Below are 17,890 nucleotides of genomic sequence, written 5' to 3' on the forward strand. Positions count from 1 at the left end.
ACTAGGAGACATGAGAAGTAGCAAAATGTGACCCATAGCCTGAATAGAAATTAGAAAATAAAAACATATTCATAAATGGCAAAAATAATGGAATTAGGAGAATTTTAAAACAGCTGTTATAAATATGTTTAAGGATTTAAAAGAAATCAAGAACTTGAATAAAGAATTGAAAAAAACCCACAAAAAAAAAAAGAATTGAAAAAAACCAAAGGAAAATTCTAGAGCTAAAATTTAAGATCTGCAATAAAATATTTACCCTGAAGGATTTAACAGATAGATGCTATTAAAGCAAAGATCAATGAATTTGAAGACATGGCAATAAAAACAGTGTACAGTGAAGTACACACAGCAAAAATACAGGGGAGAGGGCAAAGGACGGAGCTTAAGTGACCTGTCATGAAATAAAAAGTGGCCTAATATATACGTGATTAGATTCCCCCAAACAGAGGGGCTAATAGAAAGGGGGAAATTTTAGAGAAATAATAACAGAAAACACCCCCAATTTGATGAAAACCGTAAACTTACAGATCTAAGAAGCTTAGTAACTCCAAGTAGGAGTAACTCAAAGGAAACCACATCATATTAAAACTGCTGAAAATCAGTAGTAGAAGAAAATTTAAAGTAGCCAGAGGTGAAGAGACAAAGACACATTCCATATAGGGAAAAAAAGAAGATTTAAAAATAATGACTACAGACTTCTTATCAGAAGCAGTGCAAGCCAGGAAACAATTTGGTGATATTTCTAAGTGCTAAAGGAATAAAATGTCAACCTGGAATGCTATATCCAACAAAAATATCTTTCAGAAATGAAGACTAAATAAAGATGTTTTTTTCACACAAACAAAAACTACAAGAAATATTAAAGGAAGTTCCTCAGGCCGAAAGAAAATGATACCAGATGGGAAATTAGATTAACACAAAGAAATGAGAAGCACCAGAAATGGTAACAATTTGGGTATATACAAAATATTTTCTTTCTTTTTAATTTCTTTAAGAGATAAATGACATTATAAAGTAAAAGTAAGAGCAATGTATTGTGTGTTTTGTAAATTATGTAGAGATAAATGTATGAAAACAATGCAAAGAATAGGAAAGGGGAAAGGAAGTATGCTGTTGTAAGACAAGTCCTGTGTTACTTGAAGGTGGACTCTGTGAAGTTGAATATGCATATTCTAAACCCTAGAGTAATCACTAAAAATAAAACACACATAATGGTTATTAAGTCAAGGTTTGAAATGAAATGGAATATCTAAAACTGTTCGATAAATGCAAACGAAGGTAGAAAAAGATGATAAAAGAAAAAAAATCAGGACAAATAGAAAACAAATAAGACTATAGATAATTACAGTAAATATAAATGATCTCACATCCTTATGAGAAAGGTAGAGATTGTGAGACTGGATAACAAAGGAAAACCAATTATATATGTACAAGAAACCCACTTTAAGTATAAAGCATAAGATTGAAATATACATATAAGAAAATAGTAATCAATATGTATGTTATATTAACAACATTATGCTATCATGCTAATATTAAGTGATGTAGACTTCTGGACAAAGAATATTATGAGGGATAAATGGGGACATTTCATAATGATGAAAATGTCAATTAATCACAAAGACGTAAGTATCCTAAATATGTGTGTATATAATAACAAAAGCTTGAAAGTATGTGAAACAAAACTAATCAATAGAACTGCAGTGAGAAAAGAACAAATCCACAATTATAATTGGAGATAACATTCCTTTCTTATAGTAATGTGCAGAACAACAGACAGAAAATATAAACAGAATATCAACCAGTTCGACCTACTTGAAATGTATAAAATGCTTCTCATAACCATAGGAAAATACATATTCTTTTCTCATGCATTTGCAACATTCATTAAGGTAGAAAATATGCTCAACCATTAAACAAGTCACAGTGACTTAAAGTGACTTAAAAATCATGTGAGGTATATTCTCTAACAACAGTGGAATTAAAATAGAAATCAAAGGAATCTGGAAAATCCTGATATATTTGGAAATTAAACAACATACTTCTAAGTAAACCATAGGTCAAAGAAGAAATCACAAAGGAAATTAGAAAATATTTTGAACTGAATTGTGATGGAAGCGTGGCATATCAATGTTTGTTTGATGCTAACAAAGTGGTATTGAGATGGAAGTTTATGGTTCACATGCTTAATTACAAAAGAAGGTAGTTACAAAGGCAATGATCAAAGCTTCCAGCTAAGAACTAGGAAAAGTGTCCCTACCCCACCCCAGCCCACCCTTCTGCTTGCAGGAACCAGATTTACCTTCACCAGCTAGATTGGAAAACCTCATAATTCATAGAGGATAGAGTACAGTTGACCAATGACCTCATTCTTTGGATAGAATACAGTTGACCATTGAACAACACTGGGGTTAGGGACACCAACCTTTTGCACAGCTTAAAATCCACATATAACTTATAGTCAGGCCTCCATGTACTCCATTCCTCTGTACCTGCATTTCCTCACTCACTGATTCAACCAACTGTGAATTGTATAGTACTGTAGTATTTACTATTGAAAAAAATCCATGTATAAGTGGACCCCCACAGTTCAAACCTGTGTTGTTCAAGGGTCAGCTGTACTCAGAAGGCTCTTGCCTCAGTAGTGTCAAGATAAGCCGTAGATTAAATGCTGCACAGGTGGTACTAACATCTTAAAAGCAAAGACCCAAAAGCACTGAACTGTTTCCAGGTAACTTAACTGCCTCCCAGAGCAAAGCTCAGTATATTTATAGGAATAAAAAACATTCAGCACCCATCAAGGTAAAATTCACAGTGTCTCGTATCCAGTAAAAAATCGCCAAGCATACAAAGAAGGAGAAAAGCCGGCCCATACTGAGAAGAGAAATCAATTAACCAAAAACAACCCAGAATTGACATAGATGTTGGAATTCTCAGATTAAGGACATTAAAACAGTTATTATAGCTATATTACTTATGTTCAAAAAGAGAGAGGAAGGATTTAAAATCATAAGTAATTGAAAAAGTAAAAATAACCCAAATCAAATGTCTAGAGGTTAAGACCATGATGTCTTGAGATGGGATTAATAGAAGATTAGATATTCAAGAAGAAAAGATTAGTGAACTTGAAGACATCACAGTAGAAACCAGTTTGGAAAAGAGTTTGACTGTTTCCTACAAAGTTAAAAATACACTGGCCATCCCTCTCTTAGGTATTTACCCAAGAGAAATGAAATCATATGTCCATCAAAGACGTGTATGTTACTGTTCATTGCAACTTATTTGTAATAGCCTCAAACTGTGGAAAACACAACATGTCCATAACCAGTGGGTAGATAAACAAATTGTTGTATATCCATACAATGGAATACTACTTAGTAATAAGAAAGGGATTATCATTACGTGTAACAATGTGGAAGAATCTCAGACAATATATTTTGAGTGCAAGAAGCCAGATTTTAAAAGAACATTCTGAAATTCCTTCTATCTAAAATTCTGTATAATTCAAGCTAATTCACAAATCAAATCACTGGTTCCCTGGAGATATGGTAGGGGAAGTGTGGAGGAATTAACAAGGGGCATAAGAAAAGTGTTAGGGGGAGGTGAATAAATTCATAATCTTGATTATGATGGTGGTTTCACTGGTATATTTGTCAAAACTTACAAATTGTGGATTTTAAATATGTGCAGTATTTTATATCAATCATAATAAAGCTGTTAAATTTTTTTGAAAAGAGCAAATCAAACCTTAAGTAAGTATGGAAAGAAAACAAATCATACACATGCACACAGAAATCAATAAAGCAGAAAATGGATAAACAGTAGAGAAAATGAACAAAACCTAAAGCTGTTTTTTGAGATCAGTTAAATTGATAGTTCTCTTGCTAATGTGAATAAGAACAAGAGAGAAAACACAAGTTAATCATATTGAAAATGAAAGGTACCTACAGACATTGAATGGATTATAAGACAACATTAAGAGCAAATTTAGGCCGGTAAATTTAAAGGTTACATGAAACATTAAAAAGGTAAAAAAACTCTTTTTAAAGGTGTAAGTTACTACAGCTGACAGAAGCAAAAATTTAAAGTCTGAGTAACTCTACATTTAATATATAAAGTTATTGATAGTTAACAATCAAAACCTTTCCCCAAAAAAACCCAAGCCCAGATGGCTTCACTGGTAAAGTTTGTCTAATATTTAAGGAAAAAATGTTAGCAGTCATTCACAAATAGAGAAAGATGAAATGTTGCCTAATTCATTTTATGAAACCAGCATTAACCCTGATACTAAAACCAGACAAAGACATTACAGGAAAAGGAAACTATTACAGACTATTTCTTACAACCATAGAGGCAGAAATCATTTACAAATATTTGTAAATTGAATTCATTAAATATAATAAAAGTATATACATATGTATATAATATAACTCACGGTCAAGTGGGCTTTACCCAGGACTATAAGGCTTGTTTAACAATTTGTACATAATCCATTATTGTAGTTCACCATATATTAGTACAATGAATGAAAAAATTCATTTGATCATTTCAATAGATGGAGGAAAAAGCATTTCACAGTACTTAACAACAATATTTAAAATTTCGTGTTTTTTGTTTTTGAATAATTAAACTCGCAGCAAAGTAAGAATGGAAGGAAACAATCCCATGAGAGTTCTCTTTTCTCCGTATCTTTGCCGCCATTTATCTCTTACTTTTTGACGGTAGCCATCCTAACAGGTATGAGATGATACCTCATTATGGTTTTTGGTTTGCATTTCCCTAGTGACTAGTGATGTTGAGCATCTTTTCATGTACCTATTGGCCTTTTTTTTTTTTTTTTGGCGGTACGCGGGCCTCTCACTGTTGTGGCCTCTCCCGTTGCGGAGCATAGGCTCCGGACGAGCAGGCTCAGCAACCATGACTCACGGGCCCATCCTCTCTGCGGCATGTGGGATCCTCCCGGACCGGGGCACGAACCTGTGTCCCCTGCATCGGCAGGCGGACTCTCAACTGATGCGCCACCAGGGAAGCCCCCTATTGGCCATTTTTATATCTTCTTTGGAAAGATGTCTAATCAAGTCCTTTGCCCATTTTTAATTGGAGTATTTGGGGGTTTTTTGGCTATTGAATTATATGAGTTCTTTATATATTTGGGGTATTAAACCCTTATCAGATATCTGGTTTGCAGTCAGTGGACTGTTCCTTGATGACATCTGCATATCTTCTCAGTTTTCGAAGTAACATACAGGAGTGCCATCTCGTGTTAAGATCTTTGGAGTCAGGCAGACCTGGATATAAAAACTGGCTCTGAAACTTGCTGCATTCTAGCGCTTCACTGCCCTAAAATATTTTGGATATTCTTGAAACAACTATTTATTGAGAACCTATACTGGCCAGATACTATGCTAGACACTTATGTGTGTATTACCTTAATTAATATGACTTAAAGCTAACAACCTTTTTTGAGTCCATTTTATGTATTGGACACATAGTAACACAAAGTATTTTCCATTCCGTATGTCATTTAATACAGCAACCCAATGAAGTATTGGTACTATAGTTATTATTCCTACTTTAGAGAAGAAGAAATTGAGACCAACAGAGAAGAATTTTTTGAATATGAGGAACTCAGGTTGCTGTCATGGCTCTGGGTTTGTTTTCTATTCTTTTCTACCTGTGGAACAAAAGACTTTTTTGTATTATATGTTACCCAAGCTTGCTGCAAAGACTAACTGGGACTTTAACTTAAAGTCTCTTTTTGTTTTTCCTTTCCTTTAGGTTATGAATGCTAAGGGTGTCTCCAAGAGTTTAAGCAGGAAGTGTCAGGTGAAGATAAGTTTCTAAGAGGAAAGCACTGGGCAGGCTTGTAAGCGCATAAGCCCAGTTCCAGATAGGTACAGCTTTAGAAATAGCAACCTTAGTCACAAATGAAAAGGCAGTGTTTATATGTATTTGGTAAAAGAAGTATGGCTCACCTTTCTCTCATTTCCATGAACAGAACAATCCTTTGTCAGCAGTGATATTTCTGAAGGTCAAAGTTGACAAATTTTGTGCTTCTAAAATATAATGTTGAATCAGAATTCTTTTTATGATGTTCAATCGCTATCCAAAGTGCCTAGATAGGAATTTTCTTTAGGAAAGTAAAAATATGTCACTAAGGCCATGAAGGGTTTGATTGTAGCTTTGCTTGCTTAGGCAGCTGTGCTTCCATAGAACTTGTGTAATGTAAGCTTCACCCGCCATCTTTTCCTTTATCGGCATGGAATTACTTTTCTTTTAATGTATAGTATAATCATTTTCTGCAGTGTTCAATCACTTAATATAAATGAAATTGAATTATGTGTTAATCTATAATTATAGACTAACCAACCTAATAAAAGCATATATATGAAATATTTGTACATTCTGATTTAATGATCTGTTTATTATACTGTAGTACCAGAAATTAGCTGGTTAATTTATAAGTAGACTCGATTCCTGAAAAGTAATTTGTGGAGTACTGGGAAAATTGTGATTCCTCCCTGTTTCTCATTAGCATCATTTTCATTTTTTCCTTTTTACCTTTTGGTCTTTGTCTTCACTGAATAGAATATCCTGGCCTTTGATTTGGCTCTCCTTCACAACCCAGCTATACTTCAAGTTTGGTTTAAATGCAGCTGTATTTCAAGCTGGGTTTAAGTCTCATCTGTCTCACGAAACTTTCTCTGACTATTTGATCCACCATAATTTTTTTTCTTTTCTGAAATTCTGCTGCTTTTCTCTTCAGCACAGTTTAAATTGTCTTCTAGATTATATACATTGACTTTATTATTTTTTTCCAGCTACATTCATGGATGTTATCTCCTTTCACCCTTGAACCCTAGAGGTAGATAAGATAGGCAATATTATTCCCCATTTTATAGATGCAAAAAATCTTATCTTAGAGGTAGATGAGATAAACAATATTATTCCCCATTTTATAGATCCAAAAAAAAAACAGGTAAGTTATTTGATTTCTTCAAGATAAGACTTCAGCCCAAGTCTTCATTCCACAATTTGCTTTCCCTATACTATAATGCCTCAAGTTTTGTACTTTACCGACTACTCCTACCATATGCTGAGCACATATAAATATTATCAGTTGGTTTAAAATAGATTATTTCCTTTCAAACCCCCAATCACTGATATCTGTTTCTTTTTAAAAAGGTACTTAAGTAATTGTGGAGTCTTTTATCATAATGGTGGAGCCTTAGTTCTTCAAAGGCACAACATGTTGTATGATCAAGATTTGAAGTTTGGACTACTGAAATTTTTCATATGCATTCATCAGACAGATGTCATTGACTGTGGACCATATGCCTAATATTAATGCTAGCTCTGGATATGAACAAATATTTATTGCATTATTTTGTTAGTAATATCTGGTCTCCTCTTTTTCGTACAGGAGAAATTAAACAGATTCTAGAAAATGAACTTCAGATACCTGTGTCTAAAATGCTGTTAAAAGGCTGGAAGACTGGAGATGTGGAAGACAGTGTGAGTTTAGTAACTGCATAAAAATAAAAGAAAATTAAGTTATGCTATTGACTAAATGATGTATAAAATTGTTTTTTATTAATGTTGTTACATATGTCAGTTGTAGGTTTGGTAATAGTAGCTGAGTTTAAGGAATCAGCAAACAATGTTTTTCAAGCTAAAACATTTTCATAGTAAACCAACAACAGTTTTAAGTGAGTTAGATATGTAAGTGGCATGTTTTTCCTACTTCTAACTATTTTATAGGAGTTAATTTGACATTCTTTTTTGAGAGCTTTTACATTTTTCTCAAACCTCATATGATGTCAGTATCAGTAAGTGCCTTGGAATAATAATTTTTTTCTTAACATCTTTATTAGAGTATAATTGCTTTACAATGGTGTGTTAGTATCTGCTGTATAACAAAGTGAGTCAGCTATACATATACATAGATCCCCATGTCTACTCTCTCTTGAGTCTCCCTCCCACCCTCCCTATCCCACCCCTTCACGTGTTCACAAAGCACCAGGCTGATCTCCCTGTGCTATGCAGCTGCTTCCCACTAGCTATCTGTTTTACATTTGGTAATGTATATGTGTCTATGCCACTCTCTCACTTTGTCCCAGCTTACCTTCCCCCTCCCTGTATTCTCAAGTCCATTCTCTATGTCTGTGTCTTTATTCCCATCCTGCCCCTAGGTTCTTTAGAACCTTTTTTTTAAGATTCCGTTTATATGTGTTAGCATACAGTATTTGTTTTTCTCTTTTCGACTTACTTACTTCACTCTGTATGACAGACTCTAGGTCCATCCAGCTAACTCAATTTCATTTCTTTTTATGGCTGAGTAATATTCCATTGTATATATGTGCCACATATTCTTTATCCATTCATCTGTTGATGGACACTTAGGTTGCTTCCATGTCCGGGCTGTTGTAAATAGACCTGCAATGAACATTGTGGTACATGACTCGGTTTTTTGTTTTTTTTTTCTTGCGGTACACGGGCCTCTCACTGCTGTGGCCTCTCCCGTTGTGGAGCACAGGCTCCGGACACGCAGGCTCAGCGGCTGTGGCTCACAGGCCCAGCCGCTCTGCGGCATGTGGGATCTTCCCGGACTGGGGCATGAACCCGTGTCCCCTGCATCGGCAGGCGGACTCTCAACTACTGCGCCACCAGGGAAACCCTACATGACTCTTTTTGAATTACGGTTTTCTCAGGGTATATGCCCAGTAGTGGGATTGCTGGGTCAAATGGTAGTTCTATTTTTAGTTTTTTAAGGAACCTCCATACTGTTCTCCATAGTGGCTGTATCAATTTACATTCCCACCAACAGTGCAAGAGGGTTTCCTTATTCTCCACACCCTCTCCAGCATTTATTGTTTGTAGATTTTTTAATGATGACCATTCTGAGTGGTGTGAGGTGATACCTCATTGTAGTTTTGATTTGCATTTCTCTAACGATTAGTGATGTTGAGCATCCTTTCATGGGTTTGTTGGCAATCTGTATATCTTCTTTGGAGAAATGCCTATTTAAGTCTTATGCCCATTTTTGGATTAGGTTTTTTGTTTTTTTGATATGGAGCTGCTTGAGCTGCTTGTAAATTTTGGAGATTAATCCTTTGTCAGTTGCTTCATTTGCAAATATTTTCTCCCATTCTTAGGGTTATGTTTTTGCCTTGTTTATGGTTTCCTTTGCTGTGCAAAAGCTTTTAAGTTTGATTAGGTCCCATTTATTTATTTTTGCTTTTTATTTCCATTTCTCTATGAGGTGGGTCAAAAAGGATCTTGCTGTTATCTATGTCATAGAGTGTTCTGCCTATGTTTTCCTCTAAGTGTCTGGCCTTCCATTTAGGTCTTTAATCCATTTTGAGTTTATTTTTGTGTATGGTGTTAGGGAGTGCTCTAGTTTCATTCCTTTACATGTAGCTGTCCAGTTTTCCCAACACCACTTATTGAAGAGGCTGTCTTTTCTCCATTGTATATTCTTGCCTCCTTTATCAAAGATAAGGTGACCATATGTGCGTGGGTCTATCTATCTCTGGGCTTTCTATCCTGTTCCATTGATACATATTTCTGTTTTTGTGCCAGTACCATACTACGTTGATGACTGTAGCTTTGTAGTTGGTCTGAAGGAAAGGAGCCTGATTCCTCCAGCTCCATTTTTCTTTCTCAAGATTGCTTTGGCTATTCGGGGTCTTCTGTGTCTCCATATAAATTGTGAAATTTTTTGTTCTGGTTCTGTGAAAAATGCCATTGGTAGCTTGATAGGGATTGCATTGAATTTGTAGATTGCTTTGGGTAGTAGAGTCATTTTCACACTGTTGATTCTTCCAATCCAAGAACATGGTATATCTCTCCATCTGCTTGTATCATCTTTAATTTCTTTCATCAGTGTCTTATAGTTTTCTGAATACAGGTCTTTTGTCTCCTTAGGTAGGTTTATTCCTAGGTATTTTATTCTTTTTGTTGCAATGGTAAATGGGAGTGTTTCCTTAATTTCTCTTTCAGAATTTTCATCATTAGTGTATAAGAATACAAGGGATTTCTGTGCATTAATTTTGTATCCTGCCACTTTACCAAATTCATTGATTAGCTTTAGTAGTTTCTGGTAGCATCGTTAGGATTCTCTATGTATAGTATCATGTCCTCTGCAAACAGTGACAGTTTTACTTCTTCTTTTCTGATTTGGATTCCTTTTATCTTTTTATCTTCTCTGATTGCTGTGGCTTAAACTTCCAAAACTATGTTGAACAATAGTGGTAAGAGTGGGCAACCTTGTCTTTTTCCTGATATTTGTGGAAATGGTTTCGGTTTTTCACCATTGAGGACGACGTTGGCTGTGGGTTTGTCATATATGGCCTTTATTATGTTGACCTATGTTCCCTCTATGCCTGCTTTCTGGAGGTTTTTTACCATAACTGGGTGTTGAATTTTGTCAAAAGCTTTCTCTGCATCTATTGAGATGATCATATGGTTTTTCTCCTTCAACTTGTTAATATGGAGTGTCACACTGATTGTTTTACATATATTGAAGAATACTTTACATCCCTGGGACAAACCCCACTTGATCATGGTATATGATCCTTTTAATATGCTGTTCGATTCTGTTTACTAGTATTTTGTTGAGGATTTTTGCATCTATGTTCATCAGTGATATTGGTCTGTAGTTTTCTTTTCTTGTGACATCTTTGTCTGGTTTTTTTATCAGGGTGGTAGGGGCCTTGTAGAATGAGTTTGGGAGTGTTCCTCCCTCTGCTATATTTTGGAAGAGTTTGAGAAAGATAGGTGTTAGCTCTTTTGTAAATGTTTGATAGAATTCGCCTGTGAAGCCATCTGGTCCTGGGCTTTTGTTTGTTGGAAAGTTTTTAATCACAATTTCAATTTCAGTGCTATTGATTGGTCTGTTTATATTTTCTATTTCTTCCTGGTTCAGTCTTGGAAGGTTGTGCTTTTCTAAGAATTTGTCCATTTCTTCCTGGTTTTCCATTTTATGGGCATACAGCTGCTTGTAGTAATCTCTCATGATCCTTTGTATTTCTGCAGTGTCAGTTGTTTCTTCTCCTTTTTCATTTCTAATTCTATTGATTTGTGTCATTTTCCCTTTTTTTCTTGATGAGTCTGCCTAATGGTTCATCAATTTTGTATATCTTCTCAAAGAACCAGCTCTTAGTTTTATTGATCATTGCTGTAGTTTCCTTCATTTCTTTTTCATTTATTTCTGATCTGATCTTTATGATTTCTTTCATTTTGCTAACTTTGGGGTTTTTTTTGTTCTTCTTTGTGTAATTGCTTTAGGTATAAGGTTAGGTTGTTAATTTTGAGATTTTTCTTTTTTTTGAGGTAGGATTGTATTGCTATAGACTTCCCTCTTAGAACTGCTTTTGCTGCATCCCATAGGTTTTGGGTCATCATGTTTTCATTGTCATTTGTTTCTAGGTATTTTTTGATTTCCTCTTTGATTTTTTCAGTGATCTCTTGGTTATTTAGTAGCATATTGTTTAGCCTCCATGTGTTTATATTTTACAGTTTTTTTCTTGTAATTCATATCTAGTCTCATAGCATTGTGGTTGGAAAAGATACTTGACATGATTTCAGTTTTCTTAAATTTACCAAGGCTTGGTTTGTGACCCAAGATATGATCTATCCTGGAAAATATTCCATGAGCACTTGAGAAGAAAGTGTATTCTGTTGTTTTTGGATGGAATGTCCTATAAATATCAATTAAGTCCATTTTGTTTAAAGCTTGTGTTTCCTTATTTATTTTCATTTTGGATGATCTGTTCATTGATGAAAGTGGGCTGTTAAAGTCCCCTACTATGATTGTGTTACTGTTGATTTCCTCTTTTATGGCTGTCAGCATTTGCCTTATGTATTGAAGTGCTCCTATGTTGGGTGCATAAGTATTTACAATTGTTATATCTTTTTCTTGGTTTGAGCCCTTGATCATTATGTAGTGTTCTTATTTGTCTCTTGTGAGAGTCTTTATTTTAAAGTCTATTTTATCTGATATTAGGATTGCTACTCCAGCTTTCTTTCGATTTCCATTTGCATGGAATATCTTTTTCTATCCCCTCATTTTCAGTCTGTATGTGTCCCTAGGTCTGAAGTGGGTCTCTTGTAGACAGCATATATACAGTCTTGTTTTTGGATCCATTCACCAGTCTGTGTCTTTTGGTTGGAGCATTTAGTCCATTTACATTTAAGGTAATTATCAGTATGCATGTTCCTGTCACTACTTTCTTAATTGTTTTGGGTTTCTTATTGTAGGTCTTTCCCTTCTCTTGTGTTTCCTGCCTAGAGAAGATCCTTTAGCATTTGTTGTAAAGCTGGTTTGGTGGTGTAGAATTCTCTTAGCTTTTGCTTGTCTGTAAATGTTTTAATTTCTCCATCAAATCTGAATGAGATCCTTGCTGGGTGGAGCAATCTTGGTTGCAGGTTTTTCCCTTTCATCACTTTAAATATGTCCTGCCACTCCTTTCTGGCTTGCAGAGTTTTTGCTGAAAGATCAGCTGTTGACCTTATGGGGATTCCCTTGTATGTTATTTGTTGCTTTTCCCCTGCTGCTTTTAATATTTTTTCTTTGTATTTAATTTTTGATAGTTTTATTAATATATGTCTTGGAGTGTTTCTCCTTGGATTTATCCTGTGTGGGAGTCTCTGTGCTTCCTGCAGTTGATTGACTATTTCCTTTCCCATATTAGCGAAGTTTTCAACTATAATCTCTTCAGATATTTTCTCAGCTCCTTTCTTTTTGTCTTCTTTTTATGGGACCCCTATAATTTGAATGTTGGTGCATTTAATGTTTTCCCAGACGTCTCTGAGATCGTCTTCAATTCTTTTCATTCTTTTTTCTTTATTCTGCTCTGTTGTAGTTATTTTCACTATTTTATCTTCCAGGTCACTTATCTGTTCTTCTGCCTCAGTTATTCTGCTATTGATTCCTTCTAGAGAATTTTTAATTTCATTTATTTTGTTATTCATCATTGTTTGTTTGATCTTTAGTTCTTCTAGGTCCATGTTAAACGTTTCTTGTGTTTTCTCTATTCTATTTCCAAGATTTAGGATCATCTTTACTATCATTACTCTGACTTCTATTTCAGGTAGACTGCCTATTTCCTCTTCATTTGTTTGGACTGGTGGGTTTTTACCTTGCTCCTTCATCTACTGCGTATTTCTCTGTCTTCTCATTTTGCTTAACTGACTGTGTTTGGGGTCTCCTTTTCGCAGGCTGCAGTTCGTAGTTCCCATTGTTTTTGGTGCCTGTCGCCAGTCGGTAAGTTTGTTCAGTGACTTGTGTAGGCTTCCTGGGTGAGGGGACTGGTGCCTGTGTTTGATGGATGAGGTGGGTCTTGTCTTTATGGTGGGCAGGACCACGTCCAGCGGTATGTTTTTGGGTGTCTGTGAACTTATTACTATTTTTAGGCAGGCTCTCTGCTAATGGGTGGGGTTATGTTTCTGTCTTGCTACTTGTATGGCATGGGGTGTCCAGTGCTGGAGCTTTCTGGCCATTGAATGGAGCCAGGTCTTATCGTTGAGAATGGGATCTCTGGGAGAGCTCTCACTGGTTTATATTACGTGGGTCAGGGAGGTCTCTGGTGATACAGTGTCCTGAACCCGGCTCTCCCACCTCAGAGGCTCAGGCCTGACACCTGGCCGGAGCACCAAGACCTTGTCAGCCACACGGCTCAGGAAAGTTTCTAGAGGTCCTGTGGTGTGGGCATGTCAAGCTCTCCCTTTTATAGCCATGAAAAAGTTGCTGTATTTGGCCCTTCCTTTCCTTGCAGATTGGCTCTACTAGGTCACTCTTCTGACGGTCAGCAAGGCTGCTCACCACTCCAGTCAGCAGCTCATTTCCTGCCTTAAGCGGGAAAGCCTAGAATAATAATTTATTGAACAATTACTTATTGGCCTGAAAGAAGTCATACACAGTATATACATTTATGTCCAGTAGTGTTTATGGAACAAGGAAGATAATAGGAAATCTTTTTAACTCGGAAAATTTAAATGGTAAGAATATTTCTTTGTTTACTTGGATAGGGTCAGGTGCATAGAATGAGTTATATTTTAAGAATTTGTACAAAGTGTTGCAATTTTAAGGTAGTAGTTGCTATTCTCAAGGACCCAGTAGCAGCCTTTGGCATAAAATATTTCACACACTTACTCTTTTTCTGACAGAGAGAGTAGGGAGTGATGGAAGGAAATGAGTTAACTCCAGAGTTTTAGGTGTTTGAGGTAGAAATAATTATCAAATCTTTTCACAGTAGTTACTGAGTTGGTACTTCAGTACCAGGCAGAAACTTAGAATCTTCATCTTTTGGTTCAATTCTTTGTCAATTGCTTCTGGTAGACATAATGCTTATAAATAATTATATGTGAGTTCATTTGATATGTAGAGATGTTCTGAGTACTTCAGTAAGTTATTTATAGAAATTACAGGTTGGCAAGATATTTATAAATTAGGTACAAATTAGTGATGTGCTATATTAGGGATCAGCAAACTTTTTCTGTACAGAGCCAGGTAGTTAATGTTTTAAGCTTTTTGGGCCATATAGTCTCTGTTGCAACTACTCAATTCTGCTGTTATAGCTTGAAAATAATTACAGACCATTTGTGTAAGAGTGAGCATGACTGTTCCAATAAATCAATATTTGTGGACACAGAAATTTGCATTTTATATAATTTCACATATCATGAAATACTCTTCTTCTGATTTGTTTTCAAGCATTTAAAATGTAGGGCTTTCCTGGTGGTGCAGTGGTTGAGAGTCCGCCTGCCGATGCAGGGGACACGGGTTCGTGCCCCGGTCTGGGAAGATCCCACATGCCGCGGAGCGGCTGGGCCCGTGAGCCATGGCCGCTGAGCCTGCGCGTCCAGAGCCTGTGCTCCGCAACGCAGTGAGAGGCCTGCGTACCGCAAAAAAAAAAAAAAAAAAAAATGTAAAAACCATGCTCAACTCACAGGCCATCCAAAAGCAGGCACTAGGCTGAATTTGTCACACAGGCTATAGCTGACTGATCCCTGCTGCTTTATGGTTGCTCTAATTGAAATGTGGATTAAAAAATAAAAATAAGTCTTGACTGAGTAAATCAGCAACTTTGGCAGAAGTAAAACACCAAAATGTATTAGTTTACATAGCTATATCATTTATTCCTTCATTTATTGAGAGACCTGTGAATGTGAATCAGCCTTACATGGCATTTTCGTTAGTTTGTGAAGAGAAAGGCAATCATGTTGAAAATGTTCTTAAAGCTATGTGTTCTAATACAGCTGTCTCTCAGTAACCATAGGAGATTGGTTCCAGGACCGCACCCCATACCAAAATCCGTGGATGCTCAAGTCTCTTATATAAAATGGCATTTTATTTGCATATAACCTACACATCCTCTGTATACTTTAAGTCATCTCTAAATTACTTATAATACCTAATACAATGTAAGTGCTATGTAAATAGTTGCTGATGTGCATCAAATTCAAGTTTTGCTTTTTGGAACTTTTGGAATTTTTCTGAGTATTTTCCATCCTTGTGTGTGGAACCCATGGATATGGAGGGCTGACTGTATTTGAACTTAGTCTTTGTTATCAATAATATTTTCAGTTACTTATTTCTATGTACTCTTTTCCGTAGGTGATTTCTGCTATTTCCATGCCATTAATTTTCTGATTGCTTCCAAATTTATATTTCCAGGTTATACTTCTGTGAATTCACATATCCAAATTGGTAGTTCACTTTTATGCTTGCATACCTTATTGGCATCTTTAACTTAACATGTTTAAAATGGAACTCTTGATTTTCCTTCCCATGCCATTTCTCCACCAGTCTTCCCCTATAAATGGCAGAACTATATCACCAGTGCTAAATCCAAAAATGTGGACATTAATCTTTTCCCATTTGAAAAACACCTAATCCTCAGAAACTAACACAACATTGTAAATCAATTATAATTCAATAAAAATAAATATTAATTAATTTATTAATTTATTGGCCATGCTGTGCAGCTTGCGGGATCTTAGTTCCCTGACCAGGGATTGAACCCGGGCCATGGCAGTGAAAGAGCTGAGTCCTAACCACTGGACTGCCAGGGAATTCCCCAATAAAATAAATTTTTTAAAAATTTCAAAAGCACCTAATCCTTTGGTAAGTCCTATAGCATCTATCTCCAAAATATATCCCAACCAGGGCCACTTTTCAGTATTTTTATTGCACTGCCCAATCCAGGCTGTTAGCATATCTTGCCTGGAACAGTGTAATAGCTTCATTATTGTTTTTCCAGCTTTTTTTCTTGGGTTCTCCCAATGCATTCTCAACACAGGAGCCAGAATGAGCTTTTAAAAATATAAATCAAATTATATCACTCTCCTGGTAAAGCATAAATTTTTATTGCACTTTGAATAAAATTCAAGCTACTCACCATGGTTTAAAAGGTATTGTATTATTTACCCTCTCTTCACATCTACAGCCTCATCTTCAGCCTTTCATACCCTCTCTTTCCAAGCTGCAGCCATAGAAACCTCTTTTTAATTCTTCTAATAGGCTCAAGCTCTCTATAACTTTACCTGACAGGTGCTATTTAACTGCCTGGAATGCTTTACACCCAATTCTTCACATGGGTGGCTCTTTTTCATCTTTCAAGTCTCAGCTTAAAATGTTACTTTTCTGTAACAGACCTCTGTATAAAAGGCTCCCATCCCAGCGTTTCCCATCACAACACCATAAGTAGAGGGACCACGTCTGTTTCTTTCACCATTAGATATCCAATGCCTGGTATAACAGGCATCAAATAAATGTTTGTGGAATGACTGAATGACTTAAAGAAAGCATCCATTTATTTCATCATATCATATGTGGTTTGAGAAGGAAGGTTTAGTGGAAAATCTTTGGATGATGGCATGGCAAACTGACAATAATGATCAAGTGGTAAGACCAAGCAGTTATCAATAATCCTCAAAGTAAAATAATGGAAGATGAAAAATAACTTTCCTGTGTGTATATGCATGTGGTTTTTTTTTTTGTTTGCACGTGAACTCTTGAAAGGTAACATAGATCAGTTTCAAAAGGACTTTCATATATTTGCAAAAAGATTCAGAACTTCAGGGCTTCCTGGATGATTGTGAAGTTATGATTAATTACCTACTACAGTGTCTTATTTTCAAACCATGGGTCACAAGCCATTAGTGAGTTTTGAAGTTAACTGAGTGGGTTATAGCCAGTATTAAAAGAAAAAGAAATAGGATAAAAGATGTCAGAGTGTATTGCAAATAATGAGTAAGTATTTCTTTTTATTTAAGAAATAACTAATGAGTCAAGAGTAAGTCCCAAAGCCTGTGAAGGAAGACTGTGCCCTTAGTAAGATGGGCCCTCTCATGGAGGGGTCAAGAATAAGTTCATTATGTTCTATACTTGGGTAAGATCAGCCCTTCTCAGGTGTCCCTACTTCTATCTGCAGGGTTAAAAGGGGATCCTAGATATCTACTCCACCTTTCTTTCCAACACTTGCAGCCCTGACATTATTATTTCCTTTGATTCAACCAGAACCAATTTCATTAAGCCTTTTCCTCCTGTTTATGCAAGTCACTGCAAGGAGTCTCAGATTCCCACTTCACCCCTCACTCAAACCTCCATAGCCTCTGCACAGCCCATATCTGTCTCTATTCTTTTTCCTTTACAGTGCTTGAAACCTTTTTGCTATGCCCTGTGGAACTATTCATCATTAACCAAATTCCTCTTATTGTCAACCTCTTCCCTGCACTTTCTCTTCACCATCTACCCTCTGACTGAAATCTGCCTTTCTGATCACACTGTTTTTCTGTAGGCTTCTCAGTGTTAATTTCTTTGCTCCAGTAGCCGTCATACCACTGGACTAACTGGTAAAACGTGTGTTCTCATTGTTCCTCATTT

At 36.0% G+C, this 17,890-nt stretch overlaps 1 protein-coding gene across 2 annotated transcripts in view; it reads left to right on the plus strand.

Annotated features, from left to right (window-relative positions):
* The window catches only part of FAF1 (Fas associated factor 1), a 499,303-nt gene that overhangs the window by 221,538 nt on the left and 259,875 nt on the right, over positions 1-17,890 (plus strand). For both annotated transcript variants that reach the window (XM_082834106.1, XM_082834105.1), the window contains exon 5: positions 7,424-7,515. In XM_082834106.1, coding sequence (XP_082690232.1) covers positions 7,424-7,515 — 92 coding nt within the window. The remainder of the gene's footprint in view (positions 1-7,423; positions 7,516-17,890) is intronic.

This window comes from Leucopleurus acutus (assembly GCF_964270905.1).
Source record: "Leucopleurus acutus genome assembly, chromosome: 2".
In the NCBI taxonomy this organism is placed as follows: domain Eukaryota; kingdom Metazoa; phylum Chordata; class Mammalia; order Artiodactyla; family Delphinidae; genus Leucopleurus; species Leucopleurus acutus.